This window comes from Apis mellifera, linkage group LG1 (genome assembly GCF_003254395.2).
Source record: "Apis mellifera strain DH4 linkage group LG1, Amel_HAv3.1, whole genome shotgun sequence".
In the NCBI taxonomy this organism is placed as follows: domain Eukaryota; kingdom Metazoa; phylum Arthropoda; class Insecta; order Hymenoptera; family Apidae; genus Apis; species Apis mellifera.
In genome coordinates, this window is record NC_037638.1 from 11,407,421 (window position 1) to 11,435,282 (window position 27,862).

Genomic DNA, 27,862 nt, shown 5'->3' on the forward strand with positions numbered 1-27,862 from the left:
ATTCAACAATACTCCCGCACAAATTAACGTAACCATAATAATAAATTTATAAATTATTTCTTCAATTCTAAAAATTAAATTTTCAAATATCTCAAGAATCTGTTTACTTAAGAAAAATTTATTATATACCTTTCAAATAATTCTTGAAACATTCCTTCAAAAACTAGAAATCATCTTTCACTTTACAAATTTATCTAAAGATCATTTCTATAACCAACAATTTTTCATTACGAACAAATATCCGAAAAAAAAAAAGCTTTTCTTAAACGACGATCATGAAAGAAGAAATCGATCAAAATTCCGTTCGAAGAAACTTTAATAAAAACAAAAATAAAAGAATCACGAATATAAAAGGTAAAAAAAAAAAAAAAAAAGGAGAAAATTTACGCGCGTCTGAAATGAAAGGGACAATTTTTCAACGTGTGTCACAGTGACCGTTTAAATGGCAAAGAGACAAACAAATTGTCAATGAGGGATTAAAGAATCCTCGTGCATTTGGCAGGTGGTTAAGCACTCGACGAGGTATGTGTGGACGCGTATTACCCATGCTCGTGTACACACAATTGAGCGTAGAGACGTGGCACACGCGTGTAAAAACGACGCATACGCAGACGCAGCGCAAACGCGCGCGCGCGCGCGCACGCATACGCGCGCACACGGGCAGACTAAACGGATGATGCAGCACGTGGGCCGCGATCTTTTCGAAATAATTTAGGGGACGGAATCTCCCCGTACGTACACGCATCTGCACGGAGTTATTTATGATGGATTAGGCGAGGATTTAAGCCACGACTAATTTATGTCAGGCCACGGGATTGTCGACTCTCGACGATCTTCTCTTCAACCCCCTCCCTCCCCCTCATTCCACCATCCAGGTTCGAGCGAGACGATATAACCTCATCACCGTGAAATATTTAATTACAAGCAAACCGAAAATTCTAATTTTCAGACCGAAAAATCTTGTAATCTTGAATTTTCTTTCTGCTTTCGTTGAAAAAATTATATGAAATTATCCAAAAAGAAAACTGTTATATGTTATATTCGTAGCATTGAAATAAAAAGAACAAACGTGTCAAATAAAGAATTTATAATTAATATATAATTTGCAGTTTATAAAAAATTTACGTTTATAATCATACTATGAACTAAAATGATAAAAAAAAGTTGACACCGTTAACGAGTTAATCTCCGATCACCAAAGACCCCTTCTTCTCCCACTGGTTCCCCTACCTGTTTCACGGTCCAAGCAGATTCGCGTTTCTTCGACCCCGCTGGCTCGTCTAGCCTTTCCACGAACAGTCCAGATCGGGCATGAAATTTAACATGAATAGAGAAGGAGCATGGCGGCGACAACGACTTGACTCTGCACCCTTCCCCGCCGTGTGCGTCCCCTGTATTATTCAGGCCGCCATTATTGGACCCCTTGGTCCGGCTGCGCGACACGCTCTCGCCCCCGCGGGACAACGCAATTGCATCTGCTCGGAATGAGAGTGGTCGTATAAGAGACGGAGAGAGTGACGGAGAGCAAGTGAGACGGGGCAAAGTGATTGGAGTGAGGAGTGTGCGGCTGGCCACGGGCGCAGCGAGACCCGTATAAGGATGGTGGAACACAGATCGGCCGTTTAAACCCTCGCAAACCCCGCTACGTATCTAGTTATTTAAGTTCGCCGCGGATAAAAGGAGAGAGCGTGTAATTTATGGCCAGCGTGGATACACCGTCCAAGGGGGTGAGAAACCGGGGGGAAGAGAAGACGGAATAAAAATGAGACGACGCTCGGCAATGGAAGAAGAAGAAGAAAAGTGGTGGCACGGTAAGTACGGCGGAGCCGGTGGTGGGGGGAATAGAACGGAGTGGGGATACGGAAGTAGCCGAAGCTCGATCGGTAGCTACTGTGATTTGGACGAGTTTTTCTTCGTCTCGCGTCCAAAGTATTCGTTTGTATTACTGTCCTGTTCCATTTGTGGAATTGATCAATCCTGACGTTAAATAATATCGTAGATTTTTTTTTATCAAATTAATGATAATTATTGATTCCTATTTTTCAGATCGGATCAGAAAATTGGATTTATTGTAACGATAGAAAAGTTTGCGTATATTCATCCATTAATGTAAATACTGTATTTTCATCTTTTTTACTCGAAATCAATGTTATTTTCGGTCGGAAGTAAGCAAATTCAACGGAAGCAAGAAACAAAAGCGTTAATTTCTAACGGGTTCAATTTTGCCGGTCAGTTTCGAGTCATTGTAGCGAGAAATATCGGATCCGTGGAGAGCTGAGGTTAGCACGCGTCCAAACAACGTAATTAAAAGTTTCGTGTGCCACTAGCCTCGATAAACTCTCGGCTCGGACCCAAGTCAATAGACGAGAGCCCGGGTTGGTTAATTACTCGCCGAAATGTGCGTTCTTACAGAAATAATTAGCCGCGGCGCGTGTGCGCGTGCAAACAATCAAGGGAACGAGGAAAACATGAGCGGTGAACTTGCGGCCATTGCTACGTCGTAATAACTCGTCAAAAAACTCAACCAACCGGATATAATGCGTGATGACCATTCGGCGGCTCGTTTCTTCCACAATTCTCTTCAGCGTTATTGCAAATTGAACAAAGTAAAATTTCTCTATACACTTTTCGCGCTCATCATTATTTTAATAAATATTCATTTATTACAATTATTATAAAATATAATACGTTTAATATTATATTATAAATGAAACGTAAAGGAGAGGCGAATTTTCTATCCAAATATCGTTCGATTTTAAAATATAATCAAATAAATCCGATCGATTTCATTTAGAAATTTTTTTTTTTTTTTTAACTAATGCACGCGTAATTTAAAAAAATTATATTATACAGTTTCTCTAGAAGAGAAGAATAAAAGAGAAAACGGAAAGAAAAATTGATACAGTCAGTGCGAATAGGGGAAGCAGCAGCAAGAGACTATTGACGAGGCACACTTGTTGAACGCGTGGTTTATCTTCGACCATAGATCACTCAGGCTCCACCATTTCTCCTCTTATACGTATGCGCTCTCCTTTTCTTAGTCATTTCCTTTTCCGCTAACTTGCCGTATAACTTGCTCAGGCACGTCTTTGAAGGATGCTCGTGCCAATATCCACTATTTATGACAAAAGACACGCAATTCGTGGATATTTCTCAAATGGAATTTATTCTATTATTTCTTTTATCTACTTTCAGTTGTTATCTACAATTGCTCATGAAATTATTCATATTCCTTTAGCTTTCGTACGAGTTTCGTGCGTTCGTTGCTTGATATATCTGGATTTTCAATCAAATGAAAAATATAATAATTTAATACAAGAATGCATTACAATTCTAAGATCGAGATGATTATCCCTCTTTCATGATTATTAAAAAATAACAATCCAAGATCATTGCAGTCGCAATTATTTATTTATAATTAATATCAGGAAACTGTAACTAAATCTGTCAAACGTATCACAAATATCACAGTTACTTTCCAAAAGAGAGAATTATCATCATTCAGTAAGAGAGAGGTGCAATTCGATGGAATAAAGACTCGCAGAGATCGTGTCGGATGATTTTCTATCCGGCTCTAGATATAATTGGAAAATAACAGCGTGACGCAATAAAATTATTGTAATTATTAAATAAAAAAAAAAAAGTGACAATTCACAAACAAAATGAAAATTATCCCAATCGTAAATTCCTGAAAGGGATAAAATACAACAGTAATAAAATAAGATTATTATTGCAATCGTAAGAATTGCTCTTTAAAATGAAACTAAGAAATGGCGATTGGTGAGAAATTGCAAAAGTGATCGGGCAGCATTTTTCTCGATTTTTTCTTTTTTTTTTTTTTTCCACGAACGAGTATCACGATGTCGTTAAGAGAATGGATCCTATGTGGATGGAATCGGCGGCGTGCCAAAGGAAATTACGAATTACTAAAACGATGTATGGCATCGTGTGTGACGACAACGTGCCATTGCACGCCTAACGGATTGACGCGAAACAAGTTTCTCAGTGTCTCCCTCCATTTGAGATCTGACATTTAACATTCTCGTCATAATTGTCGTGACGGCCGTCAATTTTCCATTAAAGAAAAAAAATTTCTCTTAGAAATTTTCTCGTAATATCATTAATCTCCATTTTCCCCCATCTTTACGCAACAACCTTGAATTTCGTCCTTAATTTGACAAGGTATATACGCATTATATCGAATCATTAAAATTTATGCGTAACATCTAATTCTTTGCAACCAAAGAATTTTTTTTTTAATGTAATAATTCGAAGAACTTGTCGATTTAAAGATTGTCCTCTTTTCAGAAAAATAAAAACGGATGTTGTAGATTAACTACGAATTATATTTATTTTAGAAAAACAAATCTTCAAGTTCAAACAAATCAAAAAAAAATTCTCTTAAAAAAAAAATAAATTTCCTTCTCAATGAATTTTCGTTTATATAAATGATTTACAAAATCTGATTGCAATTGCAAATCTAACCCAAATATATCTACGTACACAAAACTGTACATTGTGAAGAAAAAAAAAAGGAAATGGAATAATGAGAGTAGCGAGTGTGGAAGAAGAGCAACGACGATTTCGGGGAAAAGTGAGGGAAGGAAAGAGAAAGGATTCGAACAAAAACCAGAAATAAAGAAGCGTATCGTACTGATATTCCGCCGAGGAAGAGGGAGAAAGAGGAGACGGAGAGGGAGAGTCGTAACCTTCCCTGAGAGCTAGCCTCTTCGTTATGACAATATATCTGGGACCCGAAGGAAACATTGGCCGAGAAATCCTGAAGGTATGCTCCGAAAGCTTGCGCCACGGCGGTCTCCTTTGTCGGAGATTCTTCGAGCGAGAGGAAGAAGCCGTGCGTAGAAGAGGGCACAGCCTCTAACCCCCTCCCCACGTCGTTGGGCCGCGAAAAACGAGAAGTAGGTATAGACGTTAAATAAAGCAGAACAGCTATCAGGTTTTCCTCCCTGCTCCAAGTTGGTTGAAATCGGTGCTTTCTTTTTTTTCTTTTTTTTTTTTGAGTTGCTACCCTTTTTGTGATATTGAAATAACTTGTAACAATATGTAAGTTCAAGATGGATATGTAAAAGAGGAAGAAAAATTAATATAGTTATAGAAAGGAAGTTATCAGCAAGCTTATTACAAATTAAAAAAATTTGTTATATATTTGAAGATGTGAGAAGATACTTTTGCATACTTTATTCAGAAAGGTTAAAAATAATTTTAATGAGTTGTAACATTATTACATTTATATTACTTATGACATGCGCATTAATTTTTATTATTTTCAGAAATGTAAACTCTTATGATTCATAAACTACTAGATTAAAAGTTGTATAAAAAAAATCAAACGCATGGCAATCTCTCAGGCTTCACCGGTTGAAATAAATATATTTTAAAGGTTGTTAATTAAAAATGACACCAATAACTTCTCTTTACAGATTTGGAGTCACTGATTTCATTCAAACAAGGAAAGATAATAAGACAATTTCAGGAATTGATCATATCAAGAAGATATTAATAAGCAATCTACTCTCACAATAACAAACAAGTTAAACAAGTTTATTTTTTTTAGAATTTTTATTCACTCTTTGTGAATAAATATTATAGCGACATCAATTAAATGAAATGAAATTGAATTAAGTTAAATTAAATTTTAATATATATATATATAATATTCAATTATTAGTAATACAATTTTTACAAAGCAATACTTTTTCTTTTCTTTAATTTAATCTCGTATAAAGAATATAATCTTAATATTCAAGAATAAAAAATTAATAATTATGCAATATTCGTCTAACTCGTCAATGTCTCTGTGAATATCCAACCAAGTTACATGAAAATTCACTCTACACTTTTATCTTAACTATCCTGTTTCGATTGGCTCGATTCGATATTGGAATAGCATTCTTCAAACTCGTTACAATTGTATATCCACACTATAGAACGAGAATCGATTTCGCGATCTTAATTGCCGAGCAAATTACACCAACTAGAAGAATTCTACGACCGGTACAGTTTAACCGGAACAAATTTAGTTTCACCAGGCTGAAACTGAATCCGATCAAAACTTGTTGGCTCTGTATATTCGTCGACGAATAATTATTTTTCGTATCGTGACGAGTATACTCTTTGTTGAGATAAATATTTGATATACAGATTAATAAAGCATTATATTTATACTTGGATGCGTGAAACTTGGATCATACGACGATTGATAGAAAATGAAGATACCCAGAGCCTTTAAAGATCCTTCCTTTAAAGATTCTTACGATGTTAAAGGTCCCACATATATTATTCCCCCGGATCGTTACCTTAACTGGCATTCGTGATTTTTGCACTGACTTACAATAGCAAGGAGAAAGCGAAGGGATTGGTGCAACTTTTTCCTTATGGTAGCATACCATATTTACCAAAGAATTCGTCTAACGCGAATTTTAACCTTTAATCCGATGAAAAGGTTAATAATTGAATCATAATAAGGATCTCGATAATTGTCTGTGGATGGAAACGTATCATTAATTAATTGTAATGATAAATGGAATAATAATAGAAATAGATTGTATAGAAAATAAAGCAATAATAATAATAATAATAGGATTTATATCAAATGAAAATTACGATAATAATGTTAGATATAATATACGCGAGATCTAAAGATACTTTTCGATAAAAAAAATATCATTTCGCTTTATGCAAATAATAAAATTTTGTTACGAAAACGCGGCAGGATGAATCTTGGATTCGTTACGGTTGTAAGCCAAGGTAATCGACTATTGCCTCACGAGAACGTAGTTTACTGTTCTTGCTAATGCAAAGCAGTTTCACATTATTACTAATGGTACCATTGTCAGAATATCGAATAATATTTATAGATCCTCTTATAATAAAAATAAAATTTCAAATAAAAAGTATTCAACGTATTCAATACATAAGAGTCGTAAGAAAAAACAACCATTTATGTAATTCAACATGGCGTAAAAAAAAAGAAAAGAAAAAGAAGAAAAAAAGAATAACCAAAAATCGATTCGATCTCGAGCAGATCAATTTTTAAAAGCAATTTTATCTATAAAAGTTTATGTTATGCTCTCCTCTCGAGACTTATTAATCAAGCAACGAATCCAAACATTCTTATCGGATCATGCGAAAGCAAATGGTCAGCTATATCTGCCAGACGACCGACGTATTTACTTCCATTACTTTAAGGGCTGAAAAGAATGGTTCCTTCTTCGAAGGGAACCTGTTATTGCCAATATTGTTCGTTTTTATGAGAGAAACGAAACTGCTTATATACGATTTGGTACTTTTTATGTTAACCGTATAAAAAAGATATGGATAGAGGAAGAAGAATGACACATGAGGATAATTTTAACTCATATTGCTTACGTCTTTTGTTATAGAGGCCGCTTCGATTTTCAATAAAATGATCGTATTATTGCCTTGCGGGAAACACCGACTATTCAACTTTATCCTATTGAATGTCACAAGAACGTATGGTTTGAAGTTCGATAGGTTATCCCATCGAAAACATCGCGAACCAATTCGTCGACGTAAGAGCGCGCCTCGTTCGCTTTTTCTCCCCTCCACTGTGCGCAAATCGCGACGTAGATCATATCTATATAGAAAAGTAGCTCGTTGCTCGAGTTATAAGAGTGTGTTAAACTGGTAGATTCTCTTCTTTGCCATAGACGAAACAAAATAAGCAAGATGGTCAAATATGATGGTTAAGATTAAGCTCATGAGATGAAACAATCTCGAAGGAGATAGATGATTGAAAGAGAGAAAATGTAAGAAGGATCAACGTTCGAGAGATGCAATCGTGTAATTTAATAGCGAAATGTGCTATTCTCGTTCGGTCGTTAATACGAATTTTAATCGCTCGTCGTAAAGAGATCGCGCGTTCGAATATCTCAAGGAGGGGATTCGCACGTTCAACCAATAAAGATGCTTTTATTAAATCTTGTTCACGGTCGATACTTTGCCCCGTCTTATCTTCCTCTCTTGCTTTTGTTCCTACGCCACACTAAAAACCTCGATGGTTTACGACATACCATTCGTCCTGTGCCCCTTTATGGTGATCGTGACGACTGAAAGGACAGCACCGATGTATCCTGTAATATCGTTTCCGTCGTCGGATTCTCTTGCCGACGGATAAGACGTAAATGAACGTTCCTTAATATCAAACTGGTTTGTTTAATGACTCTGTGCATACTTCTTTTTTTTTTCTTTCTTTTTTTTTTTTTCTTTCTTTCTTTTTTTGCTGTATGCCGTTATGCGAAGGCATCGAAGCGATTTTAACAGTACGTGTATATTATAAAACACGAAGTGCCGTTCGTTTCATCACGGAAATATTATTTTATGACGATAAATATTTGAATAAAAAGCCTATCATATTACTAGTTGTCTATACTACAACTATCTCGCCACAACATGACAGTTATATAGACGAATCACATGTTCGATACACGGTTATTAGATACATGTCAATGTACATCTCGTTCGAAGTATTTAAGGAATGCCATCCAATGGTAACCACTTGACGTGTAACCTTCTCCTATCTTTCGCATATCACAATCTCCCTTTACGCATTTCAGACAAAAGAATACATATGTAAGCATATACGGATAACACATCGTTGGACGACTGACAACGATGAACTTTCAAACAATGCTAATAATATTCCATCCTAGCAACATATATTTCAATAACAACGCTCTATGACAACAGTGAAATTTGATTGACGTTTAAACGATGATTATCTCCGAAAAATCGTATCAAGAGAGAATTCGATTCGAGAAATCAGAATCGAGCGAAGATGGCACCGGATGGCTAAGTGGACGAGATTGAGAGGATGGAAGACTACAACAGGCGCGACTTAATGCGAATTATTAAGCGTTTGTAGCTCACGCATCGCGTGTTCTGAGCAAAGATAAAGCAAAGAGGCGCGAGATCGTGTGTATATATATGTACATATACCGGAAGGTTGGTGCCGCCAGCGGAGCCGATTAATCGGCCTGGGAACCAGTTTGTTGGAAATAAAATCTGCTCGATGGAATTGTTGCTTGGCCATAGGACGTCAACGTGCCTTCTTTTAAAAGTGTGGCCTGCAGGGACGCATCGACAGCACCGGCGCGCTTCTTCGGGCGCATCCTCTGCTAGCGTATCACCGCTATCATCGGGGCTTCCCCGATCGTGATGTCATGTGCGTGTCCGATCGAAAGGGATTCTTTGCCTATAAAGCACTTTAAACGGGCCAATTTTTACGTTCAACGTATTTAAAATTTTTACGAGCTATCATCTTCTTATCTTCTTGTCATCGTATTTTATTTATTTATTTATTTTTTTTTTTTTGACATTTTATGTTGGTAATTAATATAATGGCAATAAAACTCGTGAAAATTTAATTTACATACACAGTACATTTACATTTAAAAAATCGATGATTGATAATAACAAATTTAATTTCAATATAAAAGTAGTTGTTAAAATATATTTACAGGTTTTATATATATATATATATGTGCTTGTATAAAAAATTCTCGTGTTATATTATTTCTTTGTGTTCATTTCGTAAATAAGAGATAAATGAGAAGAATAAAAAGATGAATTTTATTATTTCTTCTATGTAATAAAAATGGATTGAATAGAGTTGTTAAATTTATTTCTTCGTTTAACAATTTTTTCGTTATAATCTCTCGAGTTAATCCTTCATTTTATACGAAAATAGTTCGAAATAATATTCAACGATATAATGTAAGAATATAACGCGAGAATAATTATTCTGCATTCTTTAATGAATTCGATATCAAAAGCTATAAAATTCAATAATCAATTCATGCCAAATTTATGTAATTTATTTGACTAAAAAATGTAATATCTGATTTTTATTTGAATATAGGAAATTATGAAACACGTTGATAAAAAAAATACAAAAAAAAATACTTATATTACTGATAGATAATGGAGACAATTGAAAGTATAAAGGTAAACTTATTGAGCGATATCTATGGACAATAGGCGAAACGATCTATAGAAAACTGTCCTTCAAAGCGAATGTTTCGTCACCATCTCCATACGTATACATATACCTTTCTCTGTACGGAAATGTGATCATGCACCTTTATACTCGCGAATATCTTATATGTTTTGCCAATGCTCCGTTTGAAACGCTAAAATAAACGTTTACGCTGCGGAAACTTATATCGTCGCTCTCGTAAAAATATCGCCATAATCTTGTGAGCCGACCACCTATCAAATATACTAGTAAACTCGAACACTTACACGTTCATAATGTTTATTCTTTTAGGTTAGTTTTATACAAGATTTTAAAATTAATAAATTTATTAATTAAAGTGAGCAAAATAAATTTAATCAACTAAATTAATTTAATTATGCAAATAATAGAATTATTAATCTAAACAGAATCTCTTGTTGAGAACGAAAAAAAATGCTTATTATAATAATACGTTTCATAAGAATACACGCAATAGAGTGATGATAATTAATTGACAATTGCGTCGAATAAATATTTACGTAAAAGTAATATAATATATAGAAGAAAATATCAATCGAGCAAATCAATCTGTCTAATGCAATCACTAATATATGGTCGTTTAACTGCATAGCGAGATTACACGAAATATATAGACACTATAGTCGAGACATAATTAACTTTTCAGAAGTTTGACCGGTACACCGTTGCGGCGCCGTGATCGCAATTTCGATGGTCCGTCAAAAATGGTAGAGAATTACAGATCGACAAACTTCGCCACACGTCTCCCAGAGGAAATTATCGAGAATGAAAAGCCAACAGTTTCACGTGAACAGATCGGATAAATGTAGATCGCAAGATTAACAGACAGAATACGATATGTCGTTTTCAATCGGCACTACGAATTAATGTCACTCTTTTTCTATCTATCGAATCGAACATTTATCTTCGATGTTAACTTTTACGGAACATGTCGTGGATACTAACCTATTTTTCGTTTTAACATTAGTATTTCTTTATTGCAAATGAATGAAATCAACTAAATACCGTAACAAAAATTTAGAATTGCTTATAATTCGTGGAAAATATTAAGATTTGAATTAATATCAGTATTATATTTACTTTCACATTTCATTTGTAAAAATGAAATAGGTTAAATAAAAATTATATTCGTAATTTATTATTATACGAGTAAAAAATGTAATTATAATATTTACAATAAATAATAAAATAAATCGATTCAATTGTTTATCAAGTTTAACAAGTTAGTAAAAGAATATTATACAGATATTATATAATAAAATATATTTCCAACAAGAAATATTAATGATTAATAATTAAAAAGACAACAATAGTTTTTAAAAAAAGTAAAAGAAACAATTTTTTATATAGTTATAATTGTACCGAAACTTATTTAAATTATTTTTTATACAAAGCATGCTCCTTGAAGAAAATAATGTAAATGCGAAGAAAAGATTCAACTTTTCGAAGGTGTGGACCGAGATGTTATCGGTATAATGAACATAAACAATCGTATTGTAGAAACTCACCACCAGTTAGCCTGCGCGCCGTTTTGCCACGCGACAAGCAAGAATGGTATGAATAAGAAAATCGTCACGATAGGCCGCATCTTTGATCGCAATTTGATGACTTGCTGATTCTGGATCTTTCGTCGATCAATGGGAAAAAAAAGAAAAGACAAAATTGTCCGTCGCTTCTGTTTCAGCCACGCATTCTTACGAGAGTCGATATCGATCGAAGAGTCGCATCGACAGTTGATTCCGAGGCTGACAGATCGAGATCGAAAGTTGTCCGTTATCCGATTCGATCTTTATCCGACGTATAATTCCAGAACACGATGGCTTTTTTCTTTTTTTTTCTTCCTTTCAATCGTGTTTTCTTTTACATGTTTGTCGTTTCGGATAGATCACTGATCTCGTGACAGGTAGACAAGGACGTGACGAAAGGACGATTTTTTGTTCCAGCATGCACTCTTTTTTTCACACGATAACGTGTCCAGAATCGCGATTTTTAAATCAGATAAAGCGTAAAAAACGTTCCACCGACAATGAAAAGATAATGGACAACTTGAGAATTTATATTCTACGACGGAAAAAATTGAAATATGCTCAAGTTTGCAATATGTCTCTCTATACTAGACGCTCGTCTCGAAAATGTGAAGCGAACGCGAACACGACAACACTCCGTGAACGTTCGCCTACGTACTGTGGCTGGTAGTCACGAGGAAAAGGGCAACGGGGTTCTCTCAGTGGGCGGAGCCTGTAGTCACTTGCTAGTACGCGATTGGCTATGTCATGGAAGAACCACCGAGGCTCCACTCGCGTTAATTAAGCATTTCGGCACTCCGTCCCGACTTCGAGATTCGCGTATAAGCTCGCTCGCGATTCGTTCACCAACCACGTATGTTTCTGCAACTTTCGTGTAAAACTCTAGAAAGAGAATTAACATATATATTTACAATAAAGAAATAAAGTGTCCGAACCGTGATAGATTTTTACGATTCTCTTAGTAAAGAGTGCAAATTCCATTGTGAATTACTCGATAAAAATCGATTCGAATCAAACTGTAATTTACACGATAATATGAAAGGTTAGAATCAAATGAAAACAGCTATACAATTATATGGTTTGTAAGAGAATTTTCTTTGGCACAAGAGATATATATAAAATAAGAAATTTAAGTCGAGAATGTTTCGAAATAATTTTTAAAATTATAATATATATTCTACATCATGTGTTATATATATGTATATATGTATATGTAATTATTTTTATACGTTTTTTATACATATGTGTATAATTATGTTGTATATAATCTGTTGACTACTTTTTATTTCGATTCATTTAAATTAATTATCATTACTCACACATTTATACTCTTATTATTTAAATAACTTTTATCGAAGTTGTGCGTTGAAATGAGTGTATATTAGAAATAAATTAAATATAATATCAGAATAAATGATTTATTGCTATTATTTGCAAATCATATCAATTATAATACGTCAAACTTTGAATAAAGAAAATAAAAAAAAAATACGTATCACGTATTGAACAGTTTTATCTTGAGTTATAGGACAACGTGTTTGATTAAATGGAAATTCTCATGTCAAAATAATGAAAATTTAAAGAATTCTGTAATGAATAAATATATACAAGATTCTACAATTAATTTTCTTTGAATCTTTTGTGATCTAATAAAATTTCATAATGATTTAGTAATTATTCATAATTTATATTGATTATATTTAATATTAATATTAAAAAATATACAATTTATACAAAAAATATATATATAGAACTTTTTAATAAATATTATTTTTAATATAATACTTATCATTTCTTAAATATGTTCTTTACAATAGTTTTAATGTTAAAAAAAGATAGTTATAAATATATACATTTTAATATTTACAATACTGATATATTTTTTTTTTTCTCTATCTATCATTAATATTTAAATATTTTATTTTTACAATATTATTTTAAAATGTATGATTAATAATCTCAAAATATTATCAATTTTTTCATCAATTTTTAATAATCAATTTCTTTTACATTTCAATATATATAATATAATATTCAATATATATAATAATTAATTTCAAAATGTTAATATATTGATAATAATTATATTATAATATATATAATTCGTTTTTAAGAAAATATATATCAATAATAATTTTTTAACATATAACATCAGTTGATAACAATTAAACACGAACAAGATATAAATATAGATTTGACTCGATGAGATTTTTTTTTGCCACATTCTACAATATCGATCGCGTAAAAAATAAAATGTTTGATATATATTCTATGATTTACAATAATAAATATAAGAATTATATTAAATCTAAATACTAAAAATATCAAAAAAAAAATCATATATATAGATAAAAAATAGAATAAATATACATTATGGTACTTTATGTTACATGTTCTGAAATACCAACCTCGAAAAAGAGTTTCTTACGCCATCTAGTAAACTGTAATTTAAGTATGTATACAAAATTACTAAAAAAGTAAAAATTTATATATATCAATAATAAAATTTTAAGAACTGAAATGAAAATTTATAACATTATAATAAACTTTTTATTTAAAAAAATAATAATTGATGTTATAATTATTTCTTAATATGTTCTAAATATATTAATTATTATTTCTTATATTGGTTATATAGTGAAGTTATATATTATATATTATATATTATGTATTATATATTAAATAATAATGATTTAAGTTTTACCTTGGAAGTTGTTGCTTATTGAAGATGTCTGATTTATTCTTTTTTTGCATGAAAATTTTATTTTCAAATTTAAAAAAAAATTATCTTTTTATTGCACATTTACAAACAATACAAATAATAAAAAAAAAACTAAAAAAAAACCAACGCGAAAGATTAAATCTAAAAATAAAATTTAAAATAAAAAATTATCCAATTTTATATTTTCATCATCATGATTTGTCTAATATTGAAAAAAATGAAATATTTTTTCTGTTTTTTCTGTTGTGAAAGCTAAAAGGTCTCTTAAAAAATAAAATATAGATAGAATTGGTGAGATATTTATCCAAAAAGAAAGAAATATATTTTTTAATAATATCTTCGATAATAAATGCTTTTAATAAATAGAAAAAGAAAAAATAACGAAAAGATAAAAGAATCTATTTATTTTACATAAACTAATAATGAATCATCTTTTTTATTTTGCAACTATTAATAAATTAAAATTTCAAAAAAAAACGAAGAATATTTGCAATATTTTGTATTTGCAACGCAATAGTTGTTCAAGAAAAAAAAGCAAAAAGAAATAGAAAATTCCCGAAAGCATATATTCTTAGATATTTTAACTATTTATCAAAATAAGATGTTTAATAAATTTACACATCATATTTCATTATTTATAATATTAATAACGAAAGATTGTAACACAAGTTGTCATACAATTGTAATTTTAATTGCACTTTGATAACCTATAAACAGAAATTTCTTTTAACTAAAAGAAATATAAGCAATTTATAATTGTAATATTATTATAAAAAACACAATCATTTATCACAATCAATTAACACAACACTGTTTTGAACAATATGAGTATTTATCAACACAAATTTTTAATTTTTAAAGTGAATTTAACACAAAATATTATTCTATAAATAAAAAATTATTTCATAAATACCGATACAAATTACAAGTCACGATATTAAAAAAAATATGTTAATTTATAATGAAAATAATTAAAAATAATTACAATACTTTTTACAACACAATATATTAACACGATTATCATTTTATTGTAAATTCGAGATTTGTAAATGTAACTCTAACGTAATTTGCAACTAATGTAAAATCATGATGTCTATGATGATTGGATTTTGACATGAAAATCGGTGAGATATAATATTTACTAGATATCATTAAAATAAGCATAATGATATACTATTTTTTAGAACTAAAAATATTTTAAAAGATAAAAAGCCATTTGTCAAATGAATCGTAGTTTAATAAATAAATCGATAAATAAGTCAATAAATAAATGAATAAAAAATATATAGAAATAGAATAAATAATTAATAAATTAAAAATTAATAATACATAAATAAATTAATAATAATATATTAATATATTTTTAATTAAAATATATAATGCAAACTTTAACTTTTTGTTCGATTTTGATTATAGAATTGGCTTACGACATTAGCCAATCAGAAAACTGCTAAGTAAATTGTGGCGGGCGACGTCAGTCTTCTGTGGAAAATCATCATGACGGTTTACGTGATTGTGACTTTTAGTGATTCAATTATATCGTAAATAATTTTATTCGTATTTTGTTGTCAAATTTACAAATTATTATTAGTCTCGTTTACTTAGTAATCCATTTATTATTGTAGTAATAAAATTAATTAGTGCTTTGAGTTTTTTTCTTTGTCGTTATGTTAGGTTATCGATAGTTTGTGTTTCATTAAATTGAAATTTGAATTTATTTATTGTTTCATCCTAATATAATTTTTTTTATATATTTGTTTTATCTTTATTTTTATAGATTGATTTTAATTTTCATTTGAGCAAATGATCATTCGATTATCGAGATAGTTTCGAAATATAATTTGTAACATATACATGCCATGGCGACTTTTAACTAATGATTTTGATATTTTATTTGTTTTAATAGAAACAGATTATTTAGAATAAGTTTCTATAGTCTTTTCATACTAAAAAAAGAGTATAAGATCAATTTTATTTTCTTAAATTAAATTATATCACTAATACATATAATTTTATATATAAATATATTTATCTGTAATGTTTATATATTTTTTCTCTTTTTCGTCCAATGTTATACTCGAGACTAATGACCTTTTTTCATAATATGGCTTTTCCAAGAAATTGTGAGTTCGCGTTCGTGTCATATTCAACATGTTTCGACTTGTCGCCAAATTGACAAGCACTTCTTTCTATTCGTGATTCGAGAATCGAAATTGTGACGTGTTACATCGATAGACTATCGATATTCATGGTGAATAACGGTTTCATTTTTTTATTGCGTAATATATATATTCTGCGTAGTATGTACATTTCTTTTCATAATTATATTCATAATTATTATCATTTATATATTACACATACATTATATTTTTTTAATCATTTATTTATATATATTTATTATAATTAATTTATTCCAGTTAAATTATTTTAAGATAGAATTTGTATTTGATTATTGTTTGATAATAACGTGATCAATTTTTTTGTGAAATGAATTTATTTGAAGTTTTTTTTATAGATTAGTTGATTATTTCAACTTTGAAAACGAGAAAAATTTCAATATAGATTCTGTCTTTTATATTTTTAAAGAAAAGTTTGATGTTTTGTTTTTGTATCGTATATATTTATTCTAGTCTATCATTTTTATATGATATATTTTATCATTTCAACAATATTTATACTTTTATAATGAACATTTATCATAAATATTTTTGTTTAAGTAATAATTATATTTTATCTTATAAAATCTTTATTCATCAAAAAATTAATAATCAGTCTGTAGTTTCAAAAAAATCGTAATATCTGAAACAAATCAATTCGATAAAAAAAAGAAAGAAACTATAGAAAGAATATTTTGATTCTTTTCTATAAATTTCTTACTCTCCCATATTAATACAGTTTTATTTTCACAGGATTTTTGTGATTGTGCAATATGATTAATAGATTCTGTATTTGTTTCGTGATAATTTTTTAATATTTTAAAGCATAATAACTCTAATTAAATTTATTATCGTGAAATTAGAATCAATGTTTGTTTGTTAAAATAGATAGACATATTAGTAATTATTTCGTTTTTTTCTTTTTTATATAATTGTTTTCGGTACAGAGTAAAATCAATTTTCAAAAGAATAAAGCGGTTCTTTTATGCGAAGAAATAATTATTCTTATATATTTTCTATATATAAATTCTATATAAATATATATATATTTTATTATTATTATTATTATTTATTTCAATTTTTTCAAATAATTAATGTTTAAATTAGGCTTTTCTACATTTTGTTATAGTTCCTATGTTTGATGACTATCTTCGCAATGGCATAGATCACGATAGTATAAATTTTTTATATAGATTGGTAAGTCGCATATATTTTATAGTTTCTTAGATTATTCAATCATTTTTAGAATGAAAAATCTAAATTCCGGCTTATGGAATTTTGCTATAATTATTCGATATAATTTAATTATATAAATTAAATAAAATAAATTAAATTTTTATATATATTAATTTAATTGTTTAATGGATTGATGGAATTTAATTAATGGATGTTTATATGTTAGATATTACATATAAAAATCGTGAATATATTGGTGTATTTATTATGTTTTGCAATTTTTTAAATGTAGAGTAAAGTAGGATAACTAATGTACTTCTGATATATTTATTAATTATAAATAGAGAGGATAGGTTGTCACAGTTTCTAATCGGATAGGCTTGCTATGTGACCATCTGTTTCAAAAAATAAAATTTGAAAAATCGAATGAAGATAAGAAAAATTAATGTCATTCGTCGTTGACTTCGTTCATTAATTTTTCGAATTCTAAAGTTTATCATCAATGTCGGGAATTATAAGATATTTTATTCATGATTTTTTATTTAAAATTTTTATAGTTAAATAATATCATTAAAATTTATATTATTTATCATTAAATTTTTTACTTATGTATTCGAACAAAGTAATATATTTGTGAAGAATTATATACAATTAAGATATAATTTCATTTTTATTTTCATATTTTAATTTGTCGTTGATTTTCCTTAAAATTTCTTTTGTTGTTTATTTTGTACAATAATTAAATGATTAATTGAACGTTTTCAGATCTACATCAAAAAGAAAATTTATCATTGATTTTAAATAATTATTTGTATCAAGAAATATTGATGAATAGAACCGTAGATAGCATGAATATCCAATTCATAGTAACCTACATTTGATGATATCTGAAAAATCATTATTGTTTATTATACAATTTATAATTATATCCGTAATACAATTATAAATTTTATAACAAATAATATAAATTAATTGACTGCGCTCACGATTGCAACAATTAATTTTTTACATATTAAAATTTATTAAATATTGATTTTTAAAAATTATATAATATATCTAATCCTTAGCAATAATTTGTACAGCAAATGTAGACAAACAAAATAAATAGGAGAACAGAAATAAGGTAAAAGTATTGATATTAACGCCATCTGTAGAATGGCACAAATGAAATATATAATAAGAACCAATCAATATATATTTATGTGCTATTTAATAAAGAATATTACTTGATACAAAAATATTATTTTTGTGATACATTTTTATGTATTGTTAAGAAAATGAAATTATGGCGAGCTTAATACCTAAATTATAGAATGGAATTATTACAATTTTTTTTTTGACATCATAATCTTTGTAATTTTTTAAATAATTTGTTATTTATTTTTCTCGTTTATATCTAGTCTGTTACAAAATTCTTATAGTTCGTTATAAAATATTACATTTATTTTATTTTTTTTCTGTGATTCATAAAACGATTTTTTTCCCAACTATGTTACATGCTGGCTACTATATCGATAACAGTATAAGTAGCTAACTATAATAAACTTGCAATGATTATTTTAATATAAAATATTTTATATTATATTTTTCATATTATCAGTAATATAACATATCAATATTATGCTAATTTAATATAATAGTTTACAATAATATAATTATATAATTTGTTAAATTTATTGATTTTACAAAAAATTTGTACTATAACTATATAATATCTAGTCTATGCCTTTATCTCTGTGATATCATCAGTTGATATTAGTGATATTTTAATTTAAAATAAAAAATAAATAATGACTTCTGAATAATTAAAAAATATAAGGAATAAAGACAAATAATTACTAATATATATTATTTTTAACAAAAGAGTTTTATTTTTCATGGAAACGAAAAAATGAGTTTTATGTATACTTAATCTTTGAACAAGTATACTATAATTATGTAGTTTTATATTATAATCATGATATATAATATGTAATAATAAAAATTACATAAATATACAAAGGCACGTGTACCTGTAATTTTTGATTATATCACAAATATTGATTTTTATTGCTTGAATCAGAGATTTTAAATCATGTATGACTAAATGATCATACTATTTTATATACAAAAGTAGAGATATGATTTTCTTGATATTAAAACAATCTGTATAATCACACAGATGTGAATTCTGTTTGACGTTGTGAAGGATTATAATATAGACCAGCCATAGATTCTTGTAAAGCTCTTAAACATGCAACATGTGCCTTAAATCCACCTGCCCTTTCTGCTGCAGACTCAGCACGTACATGAGAAACATATCCACGAGCTTGCAATTCTCTCCAACTAGGTGGTGCTGGACCATCTGTTATTTGTTTGATAGGTGTGTAAGTGTATAGAGGTCCTTCTTCGATCTTTGGTATAGGCAAATAATTTTGACCTCCTTGATTACTAAATTTAATTCCTGTACTAAATTGTGTTGCTTTAGCAGGTGCTGCTTTTGTTTCTTTTCTAGATGCTTGTATAACAGAGGCAAATGTTTCTACAATATTTTTTGCATTTCCTTCTGAAAATGTAAGCTCATCTATCAATGCTTCTTTCTCACGGATCTTTTTTCTTTTAGCTTCCATTTCTTCTTTAGCTATTTCCAATCTTCTCTCTTCCTCTTTCTGTTTCTCCAACTCTATCATTTCTTCCAATTCATATTCACTTCTACCAAGCTTAGATTTACTTTTTGTTATTTGATCTTTATTGTCTTTTTTGTACTGTTCTATTTTTTTATTTGTTTCTATTACATCAATATTGTTAGCCAAGTTATATATTAGTGTTTCAATTTCTTCTAAATAGTCATTATATTCTCTTAGTGTTGCAAAGTCTTCTTCTTTTTTGTTGAAATCTCTAAGAATTCTTTTCCTTATATTTACTTCCTTTTCTACCATAGGATCTTCAAATAATTGTACGCGAAAATTTGCTCTTCTCAGAGGAATTTTACATTCAGGACATGATCCAGAGCCTAAGAAATTATGAAATAAAGGTTTAATGAAGGATTTAAGAATTAATAAATTTTTTTAGCAAGAAACTAACCTTTCAAAAATAATAAATTGACACAACTTTCACATAATGTGTGACCACAAACATTTACCATCATTTTCAATGATGGATTTCGATATTTAGTAGTTTTGCATCTTGGGCATGCTTGATCATCCATTTTTGCGAGGTATTAGAAACAAATATGTATTTAAACTTATAGGAACCACCGTTTACTTTCACAGAACAATTAACTGGTGAAAGGATAGAAAATTTTACATTACGATATATGACATGACTTTAATATAAATTCAAATTAATTGAATTATTCCATATAGTTAAACAATGAAAATATGGTAACATTTTTACATTTCGAAAACATAGTAAACTATTCGTAACATCATCGTTCCGAAACATAACCTATAACTAAAATTTCACATATTGTCATATAACTTGAAGTTTGAAACTCGAACAGTAATCGATATTATAATATCGAATATGAAATATACATTGAATTCGATAGTGTTAAAAATATTCATTATGTATAAATTTTATTAATTTGTAATATTCTTATAAATTAATCACTTATAATTTTTTCAATTACTTATAAAATAATGTTACAATTTAGCAAAGAATTTATAATATAATTTTACTATAATTATAAGTAATATTTCATTTTATATTTTATAAAGAATGTTTTTGTTAAATTGAATAATTTTAATTCTATTTCTAAAGAATTTATTATATATTTTCATTTGTCTTAACGTTTAAAATGCAAAATTAAAAAATAAACTTATTAGAGAAATGTATACTATATATTTTATCTTTGAATGAAAATATGCTTTTTCTATAGCTTTCAATTATTGTATGCTTACGTGATTATCGAATCAAGAAAGAAGAAAAAAGGAAAAAAGGAAATCTCTGAGAAAAAAACTCAAGTCAAATCCCTTGATACCAAGCCGTACGTCTTTTGTGCGTTTCACTTCTAACGATTTAGGCCATCGATTTCTTTTTCAATTCCATCGTGTAAATTGTACATTAAAAAGCAACAAGAAAGAGATGCGATGCATGTCCATTATACTCGAAAGAACAAAAGGGGTGGTATGCTTTGCTGCCTTGCAAAGTTCTTGTTTCTTCCTCCAACGGCTGATGCTATGAACGCTCATTATTCAACCCTTTTCGTAAAACCATCTTGACGTTCAGTGAAAAATGTGCAATGACATTTCTTAAGTAAACAAAGATATTACATTCGTAACGTTAACATGAAACAACCGAGATTAATCAGAATCATATTTCAAAGAAGATTTCCTAAAATAAACATATTATTCCATTGTTTTTTCTAGAGAAACTCGAATAACGGCAAATTTTTTAAAAGTTTACACATAATGTATCAATAAATTTTAAATAATTTCAAATGTAATGATTCAAATTTAAATCTAAAGCATCAAATATAATGCTTTTAATGTTTTAATTCTTTTTCAAAATTTATTTCTTAGATAAAAGAGAATTATTTTAATAAACTGTTGATCGGAAGTATTATATAAATGATAAATACTTAAATTAAAAATTTTTATACAAAAGTTTTATAGCAATATGTAGCATACGATAGTCCGGTCCGAATAATAATCCCAACAATTGAAAATCGGTTCAGGAAACATCCTCGTTTTGTTTACTGTCTTTTATACGGGTCACGATCGAAACGATAAGCTCGATCTAGTCCGTTTACGAAAACGATGCGAAAGAGTAACTCCGATCTCATTTTTTTTTCTCTTTCTCTCTCTCTCTCTCTTTTATTCTCTCTCACTCCGCGTTTCGCTGTATGAAATTTGTTACGCTGCATAAGGTGTGTTGGTGTGACACGTGTACGACAATGACGACGACGAGGACGACGATCGAGCCGACATGGAATTCGATTCTTGACTAGAGGATGCTGCACGCTTGCCTCATACAATTGTGTGTGTGTTCGTAATAGAACTAAAGTGATACGCTTGCGCCGGACGATGTCTACCCCATCTTCTCGTTGACTTCGGGTGAGGGAAAGCGGGGCGTGTGCAAGGACAGATGGCAGGGCGTCTCTCCCGGGCCGTGTCGCATGCACTGTCAGTTTTGCTCGGATTCTCGTACACGAGTTTTATCGCGCTCTTTTGCACCTTGTCACGATTCTCATTGAACGCAGAAAAACTCGCAAAGATCGCGCACACGCTCCACACCTTTTTTTTTTTTCCACTCGCGTGTACATAACACGATCCTCGAATCACGCGTATTAAATTTATCCGTTTCGTTCTGTCGGTTAAATAGTTCGGACAGAGCACGAGATTACCTTTCGATGCCGTTCGTCGACCGTCGCTGTGTCATAAGGATGAAAATCGTTGAAATTGTTTAATTGTTTAAACAAATAAAATATATTTTAAAAGGAACAAGACTATCTATTTGGTGAAATGAATATTTCTGCACGTTGGTGGGACGTTTTAAAGAATACGAAGAAATAAATACAACGAAGGAAGGAATTGGTCGGTTGTTCATCTATACCATTGGTCAATTAAGCAGTTCACGGATATGCTCTAGCGGGAAGACAGAGAGAGGCAGTAGTGTCGCGGTGGAAGAAGAGAAACGGACGATTATGGGGAAAAAGTATCGGGGACAATTTCTATGCATGTCAACGCGTAGATCCCGAATAGCGGAGACATAATGGCGACAATGACGAGTGGAAAAACAATGGAAAATCAGATGCTTATCGATTCATTCGATACTTTTTTTTCGCGATTTTAAGTTCTCCGCGCCTTATTTCCGCGAGATGCTGTATCGAACGTTCAATTCTGGATTATTACGCCATACTAAGGGAAAATTAACGCGCCGCGAATGGAATTATTCGAAAATAATTGATAAATGAAACTCGGGAGGAGCGATCGTCCGGAGAACGCGAAAACTCCTTTGTCTTTCGTATCCCTCCCTCCCTCTATCTCCTCATCCTACCAGTTAAAACTAGAAACTGTTGTTGTGGCTTTTTTCAAAAAACGCGACGGTTATATCGAGCGACATCGTGGATCGACTATGAGAGAGAGAAATAAAAAATGAAGGGTTTATTTTTTACCCTGAGTCTATTGTTTTCGGGTAAGTGGAAATTCATTAGTCACGTGTTTAATGATTCAGGAGGGCGGATTGTTTTTTGAATTGCTCGTGTAATCGTCAGACCCAAACAACTTTTAAAATCGTTTAATGGAATTTTTCCCTTGAAAAAAATTTCCTTTTGAAAAATTATTTAAGAAAGAAAGTAATTTTTCATACATATGTATATATATGTATATACCGTCAATCCGAGATATAAAATAGACGTATGCGAAATACATCATTTCGCGAATATGATTATGAATCCATGATATATAACCAAGGATAATAATATTATAACACCGTGATATATTTTTCTATGGGGATACATATAAAAAAAGAAAAGAGACAATTACCGACGATAGTTCACTGCCACATATTATGAGATAAAGTAGTTTCTGAAACTGTTACGTTCAAAGTTTAGCACCTACTTTAATACTTTATGACGAAAGTATGTAGCAAGGTCTATGTCCGAGCATCTAGGATATACATATATATATATATACCTAATATATACATATATCGTCTTTTACCACTTGCCACTTCGGAACACATTAAAATGATTTCTTGCCACTTCCGGTTGTAAATAGTGCACGCCTTCTCTGGCGCGCACAAGAGTTTCTCACGGGGTAAACATGAGGAGTTAACAAAATTCCGATAACGAACGACGAAACGTGGTGAGCATTTTTTCTTTTCTTCATCCGCCTCGTGGTTTCCGCCGTTAAAGCGGCTCGCTGTGCGGCGAAATACGGGAAATAATCTTTCGGGTCAAAGAACAATCCACCGCAATCTGGAGATTGAAACGAGCTCGCTGAAAACTCTGCTTTCTGTGTTGTATATGTGTTCGTGCGTTTTGTTTTCTTTTTTTTTTTTTTTTTTGTTCTCTGTGTATTTTTTCTTAAAGTGCAAGGACTCGCCCGGGCTACATCTGATCTACACGAAATGCACGAGAATCTGAATCCACCAGATCCGTTCGACCGTGGACCTTACTTCGATGTCTCGGCGTCAAAGAACGTCACCGCATTGGTTGGCAAAACGGCCACTCTAAACTGTCGAGTACGGAATCTGGGCGATCGTACGGTAAGTGACGAATCGGATGTTGGAGATGCTAGTCACGTGGCTCGCGTTGGCGCACGTAATTTTATTGGCTGTCAATATTCAATAATTGACTGTAATTTTTCTCTGTAATTACTTTCGCCCGGCAAATGTTAATGAGATAGACACAACAAAACAAACACGCGAGCACGACGCAATCAATATCGTTTTAATAAAAACGCAAGAAAATTAATGCAATGAATAAATCAGAAATACAAATTCTACTCTAATGGAACGGAGATTACAATTTAAGTTCGTCCATTGAAACGTTATTCGTACGATGTTTCCAAGTTGAAAATTGCAATATCGATGGGAAATTTCTTATTTCTTCTTATCCTTTGTTTTATCTCCACGATTTTTACGATTACGGAGGAATTTAAGTAAAACGGAAAGCTTCGCTTTTTTACAATACGCACAGTTGAGCAGTTTTTATTTCGCGCGTACAACTTTCCTCTTACCCCCCCCGGCCCCTGTAACCCTGCCTCCCGTTTCTTGTTTTCCCTTTAGCGTTTTTTTCGAGAAGCATCGATAACTCCGCGCACAGTACTTTGTTTTTAAAAGGAGCACCTTTTTTCTTGATTTTTTATTTTTCCCCTCGGTGTCCGAACTTTTTGAAAAAAAAGTCACGTTATATATAAAGAATCATCAATAATACTAAATGTACAAATATATGGAAAGATTATATGTCGTATATTAAATGTATCCATCAAGTTTCTCAGAGGACATCAGAGCATAGTTTATTTGTGTGCTCTTTTTTAAATTCTGCCATTGCACGGAGCTACTTAAATTTTCAACGTTATAATTCCTATTCAACCTATCTTCTTTAATCAGCTTTAATTGCAAGTAATGCTTTAAGCTCTGCGTGAATTTTAAATGGCTCCTCGTTGGTGCGATTGGTGCAGAATGTTAGCAGCCTTGAGTAAATGTGATTTATAAAAGCCGTATTGGCTTTTCATCCGTATATGTATATGTGTGCGATATAAGCCTGGTTATCCATCGTGTCTTTCTCATTAATATCCCTTTGTACGACGACGACGACGTGCACCGACCGATTATCGGCACGTCCTAAATACTAATTTGTAGCACACTTAAAAGAACACGGGAGCGCAAACGCGTTAAAGAAAGGCAATTTAACGAGGCAGAATAACACAAATCGCATTAAACTATCGGCGTGCAATGATGGCCGTCGAAAGTTTGAAGTACGATGGTTTTGCCGGACTCGATGATCTATAGAGAGTGTACACACGAATGATGTATATTCAACGTGTGTATCACGATGTATATTCAACGTGTGGGTCACGTGACACATATACAAGATGGTTCCGCGTGAAGTGTTACGAATACCGTATTATTTGGAAATTATATTCATTTTTTTTTTTTTTTGTATATATATTTCAATGGAATAAGAAAGTTGGTTATATTTGAAATTCAAAAGATTTTTCTGTGACGACCACAAAGAGGAATAAGAAAATCGCCCTCGTGTTTTTTAAATGAAATGGCATATAAAACTGTAATAATATTTGCTCGAAGCATTTTTCGTTATTCTGCATAATTAAAAATTGTGATAAAAGGAAAATCTAAAAGGAGTTAAAAAATCTAAAGAAAAATTAAGTCAAAACGTTAATTAAAATAGATTTATTTTGAAATTTATTTTATTAGGTAAAATATTAGGCAGCATTCTACGTGACATAACCTAAATTTTAAAAACATTTAATTCTTTTTACATTTTTCTGATATTATTCTCTATATCAATCGATATATCTTAAATTACAAACATTTCGTGTATTTAAAATCTTTTATTGTCGATAAACAACGTAAATATATTAACAAATACCAACGAATGAACATTTACTTTGAACAAATAATAAAATAAATTTCAATCTCAAAATAAATTTACTTTAATTAATCCGACGTCTTGACTTCTTTAGATTTTAATTTCATTGTAACTGGTTAATTACACAGAATAATAGTTCGAGCAAATATTTTTGTAATAATTCTTAATAAATAGAAATTAACGTTCATTTCATTTAAAAGATAAAAAATGAATGAAATGTACAGGTTTCCTTTTCTTGTTATTCACAGAGAAATGTTTTGCATCTCGAATAATTAATCTTCTTGTATCATTGAAACAGACATAGAAAAAGAATTCCATGATTCCATGATTTCCTTAGAAAAAATGATTTGTAAGGTTTCATGCGAATTATTCTGTACACGTTATATATATACATGTGTGTGATCGCCACCAACGTATGTGCATCGCGTAAATGTGACCCAACAGGCAAAAAGTTTGTCACTCAACGGATAACGTTAATAATTATTTAGTCGACAACAATCGGTGTGTCCAACCGATGCAAATTGATGTTTGCGAACATATCAGAACGCGTTACAGGAGCATTAATTACAATTATCTATGCTGCCGTTGTCCTGGCAACATCACATTTCTTGCGGTGCTGTGTAATATGTACAAATGATATACATGCGTATCATCGACGTAGAATCCGCATCGAGCAGTTTTTACGTGTCGAGTGAAAATTATCAAGAGAAATCAGAAGATACGTTTCACGATTTTTTTTTAAACATAATAATAACACGGAAGAAAAACACGGTACAATAAATCTCTATTGTTGTTTAGCTTTTCTTCCTTCTCCCTCTTTGCTGCGTTCGAATTAATATGGAAATGTTGTATTAACCGATGTTAAATAAAAACAAACGTCGATGCATGGAAGAATCGAGAAATAATTGGTATACAATAAGCTATACATTTATACAAGCTATACATTTCGACAGCCAAAGAGATTATTATTTAAACGTGGTACCATTTATTGGATATCAGAGATAGAATCAATTTCCAATTATTCATGCATATTGATAGTTAAATATGAGTTTGATTTCAACTTTAAATAGTTTCGCACGCAAAATTGCACGCCGATGGTTGCTTCAATATTTAATATATATATATATATAGTATATGCGATTGATTTAATGTTAAAACATTATGTTAAAACAGTTTATTCGTTCTAATCTCTTTTACATTTATCTA

At 30.5% G+C, this 27,862-nt stretch overlaps 3 protein-coding genes and 1 long non-coding RNA gene across 6 annotated transcripts in view; 2 read left to right on the plus strand and 2 right to left on the minus strand.

The window, feature by feature from the left end:
- The window catches only part of LOC552374 (protein Wnt-1), a 60,401-nt gene extending 48,194 nt beyond the window's left edge, over positions 1-12,207 (minus strand). Inside the window, exon 1 of the mRNA XM_624748.5 lies at positions 11,545-12,207. Coding sequence (XP_624751.3) covers positions 11,545-11,624 — 80 coding nt within the window. The 5' untranslated portion in view covers positions 11,625-12,207. The remainder of the gene's footprint in view (positions 1-11,544) is intronic.
- Positions 12,208-15,757: 3,550 nt separating this feature from the next.
- LOC102656752 lies at positions 15,758-17,637 on the plus strand. 2 transcript variants are annotated; one of them, XR_003305878.1, is made up of 3 exons: positions 15,758-15,825; positions 16,403-16,584; positions 17,570-17,637. It is a non-coding gene; the product is annotated as an uncharacterized LOC102656752 (long non-coding RNA). The 2 variants fall into 2 exon arrangements; XR_003305874.1 differs by having other exon boundaries at positions 16,403-16,535.
- A 1,834-nt stretch (positions 17,638-19,471) lies between these two features.
- Positions 19,472-21,057, minus strand: LOC412613 (CDK-activating kinase assembly factor MAT1). The gene is made up of 2 exons (XM_016917915.2): positions 20,680-21,057; positions 19,472-20,608 (listed from the first exon to the last, which is right to left on the minus strand). The coding sequence occupies exons 1-2, from the start codon at positions 20,801-20,803 to the stop codon at positions 19,770-19,772; spliced, it is 963 nt and encodes a 320-aa protein (XP_016773404.1). The 5' UTR covers positions 20,804-21,057; the 3' UTR covers positions 19,472-19,769.
- Positions 21,058-22,149: 1,092 nt separating this feature from the next.
- LOC409546 (lachesin) overlaps positions 22,150-27,862 on the plus strand; it is a 47,734-nt gene continuing 42,021 nt past the window's right edge. The window contains exons 1-2 of one of the 2 annotated variants that reach the window (XM_016917174.2): positions 22,150-23,733; positions 24,632-24,807. In XM_016917174.2, coding sequence (XP_016772663.1) covers positions 23,694-23,733; positions 24,632-24,807 — 216 coding nt within the window. In that variant the 5' untranslated portion in view covers positions 22,150-23,693. Of the gene's footprint in view, positions 23,734-24,631; positions 24,808-26,954; positions 27,428-27,862 lie in introns of those variants that run through there. The other variant, XM_026439404.1, reaches the window with a different exon arrangement.

What these genes read in the sequence shown, in the direction of transcription:
- LOC412613 (XM_016917915.2), bottom strand. Translation starts at nt 20,803, where the DNA reads ATGGATGATCAAGCATGCCCAAGATGCAAAACTACTAAATATCGAAAT. An exon ending in CAATTTATTATTTTTGAAAG is followed by an intron (nt 20,609 to 20,679) that starts GTTAGTTTCTTG and finishes ATAATTTCTTAG; the next exon opens with GCTCTGGATCATGTCCTGAA.